Source organism: Heteronotia binoei, chromosome 5 (genome assembly GCF_032191835.1).
Source record: "Heteronotia binoei isolate CCM8104 ecotype False Entrance Well chromosome 5, APGP_CSIRO_Hbin_v1, whole genome shotgun sequence".
Classification (NCBI taxonomy): domain Eukaryota; kingdom Metazoa; phylum Chordata; class Lepidosauria; order Squamata; family Gekkonidae; genus Heteronotia; species Heteronotia binoei.
Window position 1 is genome coordinate 7943662 of NC_083227.1, and position 12018 is coordinate 7955679.

The 12018-nt window shown below is 47.6% G+C and overlaps 1 protein-coding gene across 1 annotated transcript; it reads right to left on the reverse strand.

Moving 5' to 3' along the window:
- Positions 1-666: 666 nt before the first annotated feature.
- LOC132571617 (gastrula zinc finger protein XlCGF57.1-like) lies at positions 667-11991 on the reverse strand. The gene is made up of 5 exons (XM_060238413.1): positions 11853-11991; positions 6613-6727; positions 5681-5757; positions 5417-5543; positions 667-2237 (listed from the first exon to the last, which is right to left on the reverse strand). The coding sequence occupies exons 1-5, from the start codon at positions 11961-11963 to the stop codon at positions 667-669; spliced, it is 2001 nt and encodes a 666-aa protein (XP_060094396.1). The 5' UTR covers positions 11964-11991.
- Between the last annotated feature and the right edge of the window lie 27 nt (positions 11992-12018).

Sequence of the window (12018 nt, forward strand, 5' to 3'; positions counted from 1 at the left end):
CAATATGCTGTGGCTAACAGCCGCTGATGGACCTCTGCTCCATATGTTTATCCAAACTCCTCTTGAAGCTGGCTATGCTTGTAGCCGCCACCACCTCCTGTGGCAGTGAATTCCACATGTTAATCACCCTTTGGGTGAAGAAGGACTTCCTTTTATCCGTTCTAACCCTACTGCCCAGCAATTTCATTGAATGCCCACGAGTTCTTGTATTAAGAGAAATGGGAGAAAAGTTCTTATGTTCTTGACACAGCAGAAAAGTACCGCTCTGACTGAATCTCTTTCAATGCAAGAAACATTAAAATTGTGTCTTCCTTGTGTGGATTCTCAGTAGCCATCAGAGTATTTCTGCAGCGGAATCTCCTTCCACAGTCTGAGAATTCAAAAGGTTTCTCCCCTGTGTGTTTATTGGTTTTCTTGAAGATTCCCCTATAATTGAATCTCTTTCCATACTATGAACATTCATAACATCTCTCCCCTGTGTGGGTTCTGTTGAAGATGGCCACGCTGACTGAATCTCTTTTCAAATTCTGAGCATTCAAATAATTTCTCCTGTAGTTCCTACAATGCTGCTGAAGATGGCGAGTCATGCTGAATCTCTTTCCACACCCTGAGCATTCAAAAAGATTCTCCCCTGTGTGGGTTCTATAATGCTTTTGAAAACTGCCACTAGTACTGAATCTCTTTCCACTCTAAGCATTCAAATGGTTTGTCCCCTGTGTGGGTTCCCTGGTGATGCTGAAGATGGCCACTAGTACTGAATCTCTTTCCACATTCTGAGCATTCAAAGGGTTTTTCTCCAGTGTGTGTTCTCTGATGCTTTTTAAGATCGCCATTGAAACTGAATCTCTTTCCACACTCTGAGCATTCAAAAGGTTTCTCCCCTGTGTGGGTTCTCTGATGACTTTGAAGATGAGCCTTCCGACTGAATCTCTTTCCACACTCGGAGCATTCAAAAGGTTTCTCCCCTGTGTGCGTTCTTTCATGCTGGTGAAGATGTCCTCTGTGTCTGAATCCCTTTCCACACTCTGAGCATTCAAAAGGTTTCTCCCCTGTGTGGGTTCTCTGATGACATTGAAGATAGCCACTAGTACTGAATCTCTTTCCACACTCTGAGCATTCAAACGGCTTCTCCGCTGTGTGGGTTCTCTGATGCTCTTGAAGACTGTCACTCCGACTGAATCTCTTTCCACATTCTGAGCATTCAAAAGGTTTCTCCCCTGTGTGGGTTCTCTGATGATATTGAAGATGAGCCCTCCAACTGAATCTCTTTTCACACTCTGAGCATTCAAAAGGTTTCTCGCCTGTGTGCGTTTTTTCATGCTGGTGAAGATGTCTTCTGTGTCTGAATCCCTTTCCACACTCTGAGCACTCAAACGGCTTCTCCCCTGTGTGCGTTCTCTGATGCTCTTGAACACTGTCACTCCGACTGAATCTCTTTCCACATTCTGAGCATTCAAAAGGTTTCTCCCCTGTGTGGGTCCTCTGATGATATCGAAGATGATCCTTCTGACTGAATCTCTTTCCACACTTTGAGCATTCAAAAGGTTTCTCGCCAGTGTGTGTTCTTTCATGCTTGTGAAGATGTCCTCTGTGTCTGAATCCCTTTCCACACTCTGAGCATTCAAACGGCTTCTCCCCTGTGTGGGTTCTCTGATGCTCTTGAAGACTGTCACTCCGACTGAATCTCTTTCCACATTCTGAGCATTCAAAAGGTTTCTCCCCTGTGTGGGTTCTCTGATGAAATTGAAGATGGCCATTCTGACTGAATCTCTTTCCACACTCTGAGCATTCAAAGCGTTTTTCTCCTGTGTGTATTCTCTGATGCTTTTTAAGATAAGCATTGAAACGGAATCTCTTTCCACACTCTGAGCAGTTAAAAGGTTTCTCTCCCTTGAGAGTTTTTTGATGAAGCAGAAGAAAGCTACTCTGACTGAATTCATTTCTCATCTCTGAATATTCAGGTGTCTCCTCCCTGTGTATTCTTTGATTTACAAGGAGTTGTGATCGATTTCTGAAATACTTTCCACATTGAATGGATTTCCTTGCCTTCAATATCCTTTGGTTTGAAAAATGTACATTCCACTTTCTTCCATCATGCTTCTCAACCATAGCACCGCCTGTCTTTCTTTTAGATCTGCCTTTACTCCTGATGTTTTCATCCAAGTCTTCATTTTTTACTCTATCTGGGATTTGCTGATGAAGTTCCTCCCCCTTCTCATTCCTCTGATCATTTTCTGCTGGAGTAAAGAGAGAGAAACTGTTAGCGCTTGGGAAAGCTGGTAAGATCTAACGGCATCTATATGACTACAGGAGGAAAGGATTGGTGGCCCTTTGGCCTCATCCATTTTGGGTGATCTTAACCACACGGCCACCTTTCCCCAGGAATATTTAATATTTAAGTATAACTCCCCATTCTTCATGAAGAGCCTCAGGTGAACTCTTGGCCAGAAGGACCTTCTGAGCCTCAAGATTTCAGGCTCCGAGAAGGCCTCCCTCCCTCTTTACCCATCAGCCTGTGTGATTGTACCAAACCAAATGTTGCTCAGAAGGGAATCGGGAAACTCCCGTGGTTATTCCTGGCCAACAGTGATGGCTGCTCACTCTCAGGTGTCAAGGGGCCTTGCCATTTTTATATTTCTGTATGTCTTAGGAACGGGGGAGGGTGCACTATGCCTGCTTCATCTTGGCTTTGCTATGTCCGTTGTAATAATCACAAGAACGCGTTTCTGCCCTGCAGAAGGGAGTGAAGCCTCCGTCTCAAGGACACGTTATCTCTTCTCAGAGACAGCTCAAACTGCTAAATGTTTAATGAACAAAGGTGTTGCTAAGAACCAGCTTGTACCATTTTCGCGGGCTTTTGCCCTATGGTTTTGGTGGGTTGCATAAAAGCCCAGGTAAGGTATAAAGGACTGGCCAGCCCAAAGATGAGCTTTATACCTTACCTGGGCTTTTAAGCAGCCCACCAAAACTACAGTCAAAAGCCCGCGAATATGGTACAAGCAAAGAAATAAATAAAAGACTAAAGGTTTTTCTGGAAGGTCAGTACCATATTTCAGACCAAAGCCCAGAATCTGAACTAGTATAAGCGGAATGGATCTGTGAGGCAAAGAATCCGAGTTCCCCCAACAGGACTTATTAAGTGGTCTGATGTGACTTATGAGTGTTCATAATTTGAGTCTGCCTGCAGCTAACATCATCTTTTTTTTCAAGGCCAGATCTCAGAATGTGGTCATTGGTTAATCGCGAGAACCTTTATCCAGCTCTGCAAGCAGAAGGGTGAGGGGATGAGGATGCTGAAAGTATCTGGAAAATTCTATCAAGGAGGACCCTTGATTGGGTCATTCGAACCACCAGACCCTAGAGAGGAAGAAACTATAATATGGGTTTGCATGAGAGGGAAGCCAGGCTAACTTTTCGCTCGTGGCATGCTAGTGCACCTGGATGATTTCTTGCTGCATCATGATGTATACTTCTCTCTAGAGCAAGCGTGTCGAACTAATTTGTTATGAGGGCCGGATCTGACATAAATGAGACCTGGCTGGGCCATGTCGGGCCGGGCCATGTATGCACCTATTAAAACATTAGATAGCAGAGACATAAACTTCATAAAGGACAGAGACAAACAGAATTAAAGATTTTTTTAAAAATAAAACATGCTTACAACATTAGCACTTGTTGGTCTTAAGGTGCTTTCTTTGTATTTCTCCCATGGGATCCACGGAACTGGGCAAACGAAGCTCTGGTTCTTTCCCTCTCTCCCAAGAAAATCAGGAGGGGGAGGAGCCTCAGCCAATAGAAGGAAGAAAGGCTTGGCTCAGTAGTTCTGCTGTGCGATTGGGAGACCCAGGGAAGCAAGCTCTGCCTCCCCAAGGGAGGAGCCTCAGCCAATGGAGAAAACAGGTTTTTCTCTGTAACTCCTGTGCTATTGAGGAAGCTTCGCAAAGCAAGCTGTTATGCACAAAGAAGAAAGAGAGAGGAAGAAGGAAGCAGATGGCATCCAGTTGCATGGGGGCCTGATCAGAGCCCTCTGGCGGCCTGATTCGGCCCCTGGGTCGCATGTTTGACACCCTTGCTCTAGAGTAACTTAAGCTACAGCTGGAATACTTATGCTGCAACAAGAGCTGCCATCTAAGTACTTCGTATCTTACATAGAACAGCTACCTTCTCTTCTTTTACTGTTGCTAAACAGCCAGTGTCAGCTGTTGACAACCAATCTCTTCCAAGTTCTCCCCCTCCCACTGCAAGAGTGTGAAGCAGGCTCCGGAAAGAACTTTCGGAGCGAAGATATGAGGCTCGCCGATGCTTCAGATCTCTCTGCCCTGAGTTCTAGCAGAATCGCTACCACCCAGGGAGCAGGTTGATTGAGCCTCACATATACCTCCTGCCCAGAACCTGGTAACCTCGTGGAAGCAACAAGTCGATTCTCTGACTAGCATCCACAGTCCTTCCTGAGTCCAGATCCTGACCTGCTTGAATTCCTTGGCACCCTGACCCTTTGGCTTTTGGACACTGACTTCTGATTCCAGTTTGCGATTTTACTTTGGTGACTTGGCCCCTGCTTGATTCCCCGGACTTTGACCTTGGACTGGTTTGGACTCCCGGCTGCCTGCGCCCTTAGAATGTGACAGATTCATAGTAAGGGTTCTTCTACCATGAAATCAGCTACCTAGGGAAGAGGTGAGTCCCCCCTCCCGGGCACTCTGTGAGCAGCGGCTGGACAAATGCTTGTTAGGGATGCTATAGGCTGACCCTGCATCGAGCAGGGGTTGGACTAGATGGCTCCTATGGCCCCTTCCGACTCTGTGATCCCCTTATTCTAACAAGATGGCCATCTGACACCAATGCTGATTCTGTGAATTTAGGTAGACAATGAAAGGGTGGAATGGAAGGGTTGCATTGGTGCTTAGGTCTCATGGTGCTTCCTTACATGCCCAGGGAAATGAGACTGCTTCCTTGGGGTCAGGAAACAAATTCCTCCAGGCCACTTTAGTCAACTTTCCTGGAGGGTTTTCTTGCCACCTTCCAGGCATGCAGCAAGGGTACTCGTGAATTCCCTCCATTTTTCAGGGGGTTGACCATGGAGGTCAGTTCCAATTCTTGGATTCTATGAACAGGTGAAGTTTCCTTATACTGAATCAGACCCCTGGTCCCTTGGAGTGAGTATCATCTACTCAGTCCAACATCGCTCTTCGAGATCTCAGGCAGTCTTTCATTTCACCTCCTACCTGATCCTTTTCATTGGAGATACTGGGGACTGAACCGGGGATCTTTTGCATGACAAGGAGATGCTCTGCCAGAGCCCCTCCCCAAGTAGTGGGACAGGTCACAAAACGATGCATTGCTATTCAAAAATTGGGTTCATTCCTCAACCCAGTGGAAGCAATACGCACCTTTGGCACCCATAAACGATCCTTACCCAAAAAGGCCACATTCCCATAGTTCTCCAGCATGACTTCCCAGTACAGAGCTCTTTGTCCCGGATCCAGTAGGGCCCACTCAGCCTCCGTGAAAGAGATGGATACCTCCTCAAAGGAAAAGGGAACCTGAAAGAAAAAGAAGATTCCCTCCTCTTCAGATATCTCACCCTGGAAGGGAGTCGTCTGGGAAGGTACAGAAAGTAAGACTTGGGATGGGTAAATGGATCTCTTGCTGACCCTCCCCCCCCCCTCATCTCTCCTACCTGGATTGGGGGTGCAGCAGCTGTTCCTACACCTTGGAAAAGACAACGGCTCAAACGCATCTCTTCACTGCCTGTTCCTGAGACAAGGGAGGAAGGAAGGGTGTTTGGTTGTTTGTTCCCTGCTTCACACACGCACACCCTTCCCCAGGTCGTGAAACCATCTCCTTTGTACACTTAACTCATTTTTAAACCCTTTTTAGTATCTTCTGGGAGAGGCAGAAGAGAAGCCATAGGGATTATAAAAGCTGCCAACTTATTTCAGACTTCTGTGAGACTTGTGTTTGCTCTACAGGGAGGGAAATGTGGAGTGGAAATGCAAGAGCTTGAAACCTCACTGTCACATTAGACCAGATGTGGCTGGAGCAATTCTGGGGACTTGAGGGCATATGAATGATTTTTCAGGGCATCTCTGGGCATGCCAAATTCACAACCAGGTTTTCAGCTAGATGCAGCTTCACCATGATATCACATCTGTCCCAAGTCCCACCCCAAGGCTCACCCCAAACCACCTGCGACTGCTGGGCCATAGCCCACCTTTCCTACTGCACCCCACTGCCCATAGCAGCCCCCCAGATGACCCTTCAAGCACAAGCACCGAAGGCAGATTTTCCTATCATTATTGGTCCCTATAGACTGGTTTTCAGAGCTCTGCTACTCCAAAAGGTGGAGGTTCCCTTTCAAGGTTTGCCTACCTTCCCCCCTCCCCAGGGAATTTGACACCTTTTATGGAAGGATGGTGAGATATGAAATTTTTAAATATATGGGACAAATTGTCCTCCAGGAGTTCGCCTGACCTTTTAGAGACATCACAGTGTGTGGATATTGAGTGCCACCAATTACCTCTGTGTTGCCTATAGAAATCTGCATTCCCCCCCGACCTGACCTCTGTACCCGTCACATTCACAGGCTCCCCAGGCACAAGGAGTCCTTACCACAGGAGAGGGCATCTTGGGCACGCTCCACCGCCTGCACCCTCTGCCCCTGCTCCAAGGAAGCTCCTTCTGCCTCAGGGATTGCAGCTTCCATCTCCAAAGGTGGTCCCCACATCTGAAACAGCAGCAAGGGAGGGGGTAAGAGATGGAATGGAAAAGAGATCAAGGAATGGATTCTGCCCCACTCCCACACTCTGCAGCCTTCTATCAGCAGATTTGGTGAGTCATCTGCAGGGGTCAGAAATGTTCTAACAAAAGAGGCTCTTGGCAATTATCTAGCAAGGAAGGCCTAGTCTCCTCCTCACTCCTCTCCTGTCTGGAACCAGCAATTCTGAGGAGGCCTCCTAGAGAGACCGGAAGTCTTTCAGGCCTATCTCCCAGATGGCTGCAGCGGGGTAAACCAGTTCCCCGGCAGCGACTGCATTTTTATATAAGGACAGGGCGTTTTTGTGTAGCAGGAACTCCTTTGCATATTAGGCCACACCCCTTGACGTAGCCAATCCTCCAAGAGTTTACAGGGCTCTTAGTTCAGCCCTCCCTATAAGCTCCAGGAGGATTGACTACATCAGAGGTGAGTGGGGCCTAATATGCAAAGGAGTTCCTGCTACAAAAAAGCCCTGTATAGGGGATTTTGGGCAGGAAGCCCTCAGCTAGTTTGCAACAGTCCCAGGTCAGGTTGCCAATCCCCAGATGGGGGCAAGGGATTTCCCGTTTGGAGGCCCTCCCCTCCGCTTCAGGGTCATCAGAAAGCAGGGGAGGGGAGGGGAGGGAAATGTCTGCTATGCACTCCTTTATTCCCTATGGGAGACCAATCCCCTTAGGGTGTAATGGAGAATTGATCTGCAAGTATCTGGGGCTCTTCATGGGCTGTTTTTTGAGATAGAAGCACCGTATTTTCAGCACAGCATCCAGCTCCTCTCCCTAAAATACCCTCCAAGTTTCAAAAAGACTGGACCAGGGAATCCAATTCTATGAGCCTCCAAAGAAGGTGTCCCTATCCTTCATTATCTCCAATGGAGGGAAGGCATTTAAAAGGTGTGCAAGTCCCTTTAAATGTTGAAGAAAGCAGGAGTCAAGTGGCACCTTTAAGACCAACCAAGTTTTCTTCAGAACTTAAGTTTTCTTGTGCTCTCTTAAGCACAGCGTGCTTAGAAAGCAAACGAAAGCTTACGCCCTGAATAAAACTTGGTTGGTCTTAAAGGTGCTATTTGACTTCTGCTTTGTTCAGCTGCTTCAGACCAACGGGGCTTCCCACTTGGATCTTCCTTTAAATGTGACAGCCAGAACTCCCTTTGGAGTCCAGCCGTGCTCGCCACACCCTTGCTCCCGGCTCCACCCCCAATGTCCCCCGATATTTCTTGAAATGGAAGGGTCAGCTGGGGCTTGCAAGAGGCCGAGCTCTTCTCCTCGGGCCAGAGGGAGTGGCCCTCTTAGAGGATACGAAGGACTTTCCAACTGCAGCTAAGTAAAGGGCCTGCCCTGCATGCCATCCAGTTAGGAAAGGAAAGGTCCCCAGTGCAAGCACCAGTCGTTTCCGACTCTGGGGTGATGTTGCTTTCACAGCGTTTTCACGGTAGACTTTTTACGGGGTGGTTTGCCCTTGCCTTAATTCAGTTAGGGCAAGTATTGAAACAGGGAAAAAATAGAGTTTCCCCTCTCCTTTGTTTCTTCCGTCCGCTTTTGGAAAAGCCTCTACATAGTTATAGACTGTAAATAAATGTTACAATCTTGATTCCCTCTGCACCACCTAGTTCCCCCAACCACTGAGAATGCTGGCAGCGGGTTGTGGAATCCCTAGGGTGGAGAGAAGTGGTGGAACAGCTGGTTGCCAATTTTCCAGGGGAGACCCAAAGTTCCCTCGGAGGTCCCAGGAAGGGTTCCTAGTGAGTCCAGAAGGAGGCTGCCCCGCCTAACCAGAGCCCCAGACAGGGACAGTGGGGTTAGCGATACACTGAGGTAGCAGAGTGGAACAGCCCCTTCAGGCCAGCATACCGGGAAGGGTCCGCCACACAAACTTAGCCTCTCGTTACGTTGGCTCAGTCAGCCCTCAGGGCGAATTCTTAAAGAAGCCCCAAAAGCCACAAGAGGGACTGGTGACCCCTTTACCCTTCTCCGCATCTCTTCTTTTTGTTAACAAAACCCTTTTTTTATCAGTTTATTATAGATAACACTAACGCACACCACAAAAAGAAATACAAAACACTCACTCTATAGAATATACACTAGATCAAGCTCACAGACATCACATTCCATCCTTATCTGTTTCAAGGACTTACGTTTCTGTATCAAATTTAATTATATTCACTCTTTCCATATCGTATTATTTAACTCAATATCTATTTCCTAATTTAACCTATAACCTTTATCCACTCATATAATGGCTTCCATGTTTCTTCACATTCTTGTAAATTGCCCTCTTTCAACTTGACTGTTAAAAAAAATCCATTTCAGCAGCCTTCTTATAATTTTTGAAAGAATTCCTCCCTTTTTGGTTTTCCGATATCTAGCATACGCCAACCTTGCTGCGGTTACAGCATGTAATAGAAATCTCTTTGTTTATTTGGACAAGGAGCTTGAACACATCTTCAACAAATACAGTTCGAGTAAGTACTGAATATTCATTTTTAATATTTTTTGGATCCAACTATTCACCTGTCCCCAGTATTTCCTGGCCTTATCACATTGCCACCAAATGCGGTCAAATATACCCTTTACCCTTTTGGACTTCCAGCGCTTATTGGCAGTATTCGGGAACACCTTGGACAACTTTTCTGGTATAAAATACCATCATAAAAACATAAGAGAAGCCATGTTGGATCTGGCCAGTGGCCCATCCAGTCCAACACTCTGTGTCACACAGTGGCCAAGAAAATTATATATATATACACACACACACACACTGTGGCTAATAGCCACTGATGGATCTCTGCTCCATATTTTTAATCTAACCCCCTCTTGAAACTGGCTATGCTTGTAGCTGCCACCACCTCCAGTGGGAGCGAATGGCATCGGTATGCCATTTTATAAAGATTTCCCTTACATAGAGACGATCTTGTTCATGTTATATTTTCTCTCCATAATTTCTCCCATTCTACCAGCTCTGTATTGTGCCCAATGTCTGGCATCCATTTTATCGTACTTTCTTTGATAATTTCATCCTGCATTCGCCGCATCTCTTCGACAGGCCTGAAGTGTGAGGGAAGGGCTCTGTCCAAGCACCCAGCAGAGGGGAAGGGGCAGGAATGCGACTGTGGGAAATAAAACACCAGGAGAGAAAGGCAGACGGGCTTTGGAGGAGATTTGACAGGGGAAAAAACTGAGGCACCAAAACACTCCCTCTGGGCATTTGATGTGGGGTAGCTGTGTGAATTCCTCTGGCTTCCACCTGTGCTCAACTCTGACAGTATATTTGTCAATAAAGCCAATAATAGGAAGGAACCAGAAGGCTCCAGGACTTTCTCCTTCCAAGGGGAACAAACCCAGCTGAACAGGATCCCTTAGTGCTTCTTATCTCTTGAAGAGGCCAGGCAACCCTGCTCCCATCAGATCTTGGAAGCAAAACAAAGCGCTGGTTATTATCTTTAAAGCCCTATATGGCCGAGGACCCGTTTGTCTGAGGGACTGTCTGTCCCCACACGTTTTCCAGAGTGCTGAGATCTCCTAGTGATCCCCAGGCTGAAGGAGGCGAGACTGTCTACAACCAGGGATCGGGCCCTTTTAGTGGCAGCCCCCTCCTGGTGGAACCAATTGCCAGAAGAGCTTATGGCCTTGCGGGACATCGCTTAGTTCTGCAAGGCCTGTAAGACCGTTCTCTTCCGGCAAGCCTTCAGTCAACTATAGGAGAATCCTGGAACAACCGTCGCCTTGACAATGAGTAACATCTAGCACCAACTGTATACTGTTTTTAATTTATATTGTTTAATGATTTTATTGATGTTATGATTGCGATCATTGTTCTATGATCCGATGTAAGCCGCCCTGAGCCTGCCTCAGCTGGGAGGGCAGGGTATAAATCAAATCAAACATAAACAAACAGGGCCGACTCTCGCAAATACTTGGATGGGAGACCTCCTTGGAATACCAGAAGTGGGAGGCGGGGACAGCCTTTATTCAGCCACCTCCTTGAATATTCTCCAGGTCTCCAGTACGGGGTCAGGCACTTGAGGTCGACTTCCAGTCGCACACACATACACACACACTCAGATCTGCACACACAAACATGCACATATAAATACAACCCTCCCGCACAAAAGAAACATGGAATGTACTACAAGTCCTTCATCCAGGGGATAATAATCGCTTTCTCCTGGCCCCATATTGCAGCTCACCCTGAAAGAAGGATCATTTTCCAGGGACCAGCCTGTTTGGAAAAAAGCCCAAGCATGGAACACCTTTGTGTGGCTGAGAAGCTTTCCAATGGTGCCCTACTAAAGATGGTAGATGTGGAGGGAGGGGCAGGTAACCAGCCAAAATACTTGACATTGAGGCCAGCCAATCAGCAGGAACAATTCATCATATTCGAACCCATCCGGGACTCCTTTCTGGGCCTCCTAACCCGCAAAGTTAGGACTGTATTCTTGCTGGCATCCCCTTAGCAGGACCTGAACCCACCACTCCTGGGACTGCGGCCTGGTGTTCCTCCCTGTTGTCCTGCCTGGGGGTCTGGACCTTTCCCGCTTGGCAAAAGGATATCGTTCCCCCCAGTCAAACCCCAGTGGAAACTTTTTTCTTTTGTACAGAAAAGCAAAATGATCATCTCCTCAACAAACTCCATTTTCACAGTGGAGCAAAGTTACTGCCTAGTAGAGTAGCCAACCTCCAGGTGGGGCCTGAAGTTCTCCCAGAACTGGCTCTCCCTTTGCAGCCCCAGAGACAGAAGGAGAAAGTGGGGAACAGTTCTGCCTCGGCTGCACAGGAATCTCCCCCCCCCTACCCTGCCTCTGCACCATCACCCGCCGAGCTGCATCACTACAGAGCGTCGGTGGGTGAGGGCAGCCAGGCTGAAAGGAAGCCCGGAAGCCTCTGTCATGTCTCTGCGGCTCTGAAAGGATTAAAGCAGCAGAGCTGTTTGCTAAAGAGGCTGAGCAAGGAGTGGGAGGGAGGACTCTGTGGACTTCCCTTCTCAGCCCCCCCCTCCAGAAATTTCCTAACTGGAAGTTGGCCAATTTAGGCTTGGCATGCATGATCCCCGCTTCCCACCCACAATCTAAAAGCTTATTCCCCCCCTTCCCAAGGCTTACTTTTGAGTAAACTTTTCCAGGCTGCAGCTGCGCTGCTTTCCTCCACTTCAGCTTCTCTGCAGCCTTTCCCGCTCTTTCCCAGTCCGGAAACAACCCCCTTCTCCTACGCATGCGTGCACAGGCAAGGAAGGCAAGCAAGAGCCCCTCCTCTTCTCCGACTCCCCCC

What these genes read in the sequence shown, in the direction of transcription:
- LOC132571617 (XM_060238413.1), bottom strand. Translation starts at nt 11,963, where the DNA reads ATGCGTAGGAGAAGGGGGTTGTTTCCGGACTGGGAAAGAGCGGGAAAG. An exon ending in CCAAGATGCCCTCTCCTGTG is followed by an intron (nt 5,758 to 6,612) that starts GTAAGGACTCCT and finishes CCCTTGTCTCAG; the next exon opens with GAACAGGCAGTGAAGAGATG. An exon ending in TGGGAATGTGGCCTTTTTGG is followed by an intron (nt 2,238 to 5,416) that starts GTAAGGATCGTT and finishes TCTTTACTCCAG; the next exon opens with CAGAAAATGATCAGAGGAAT.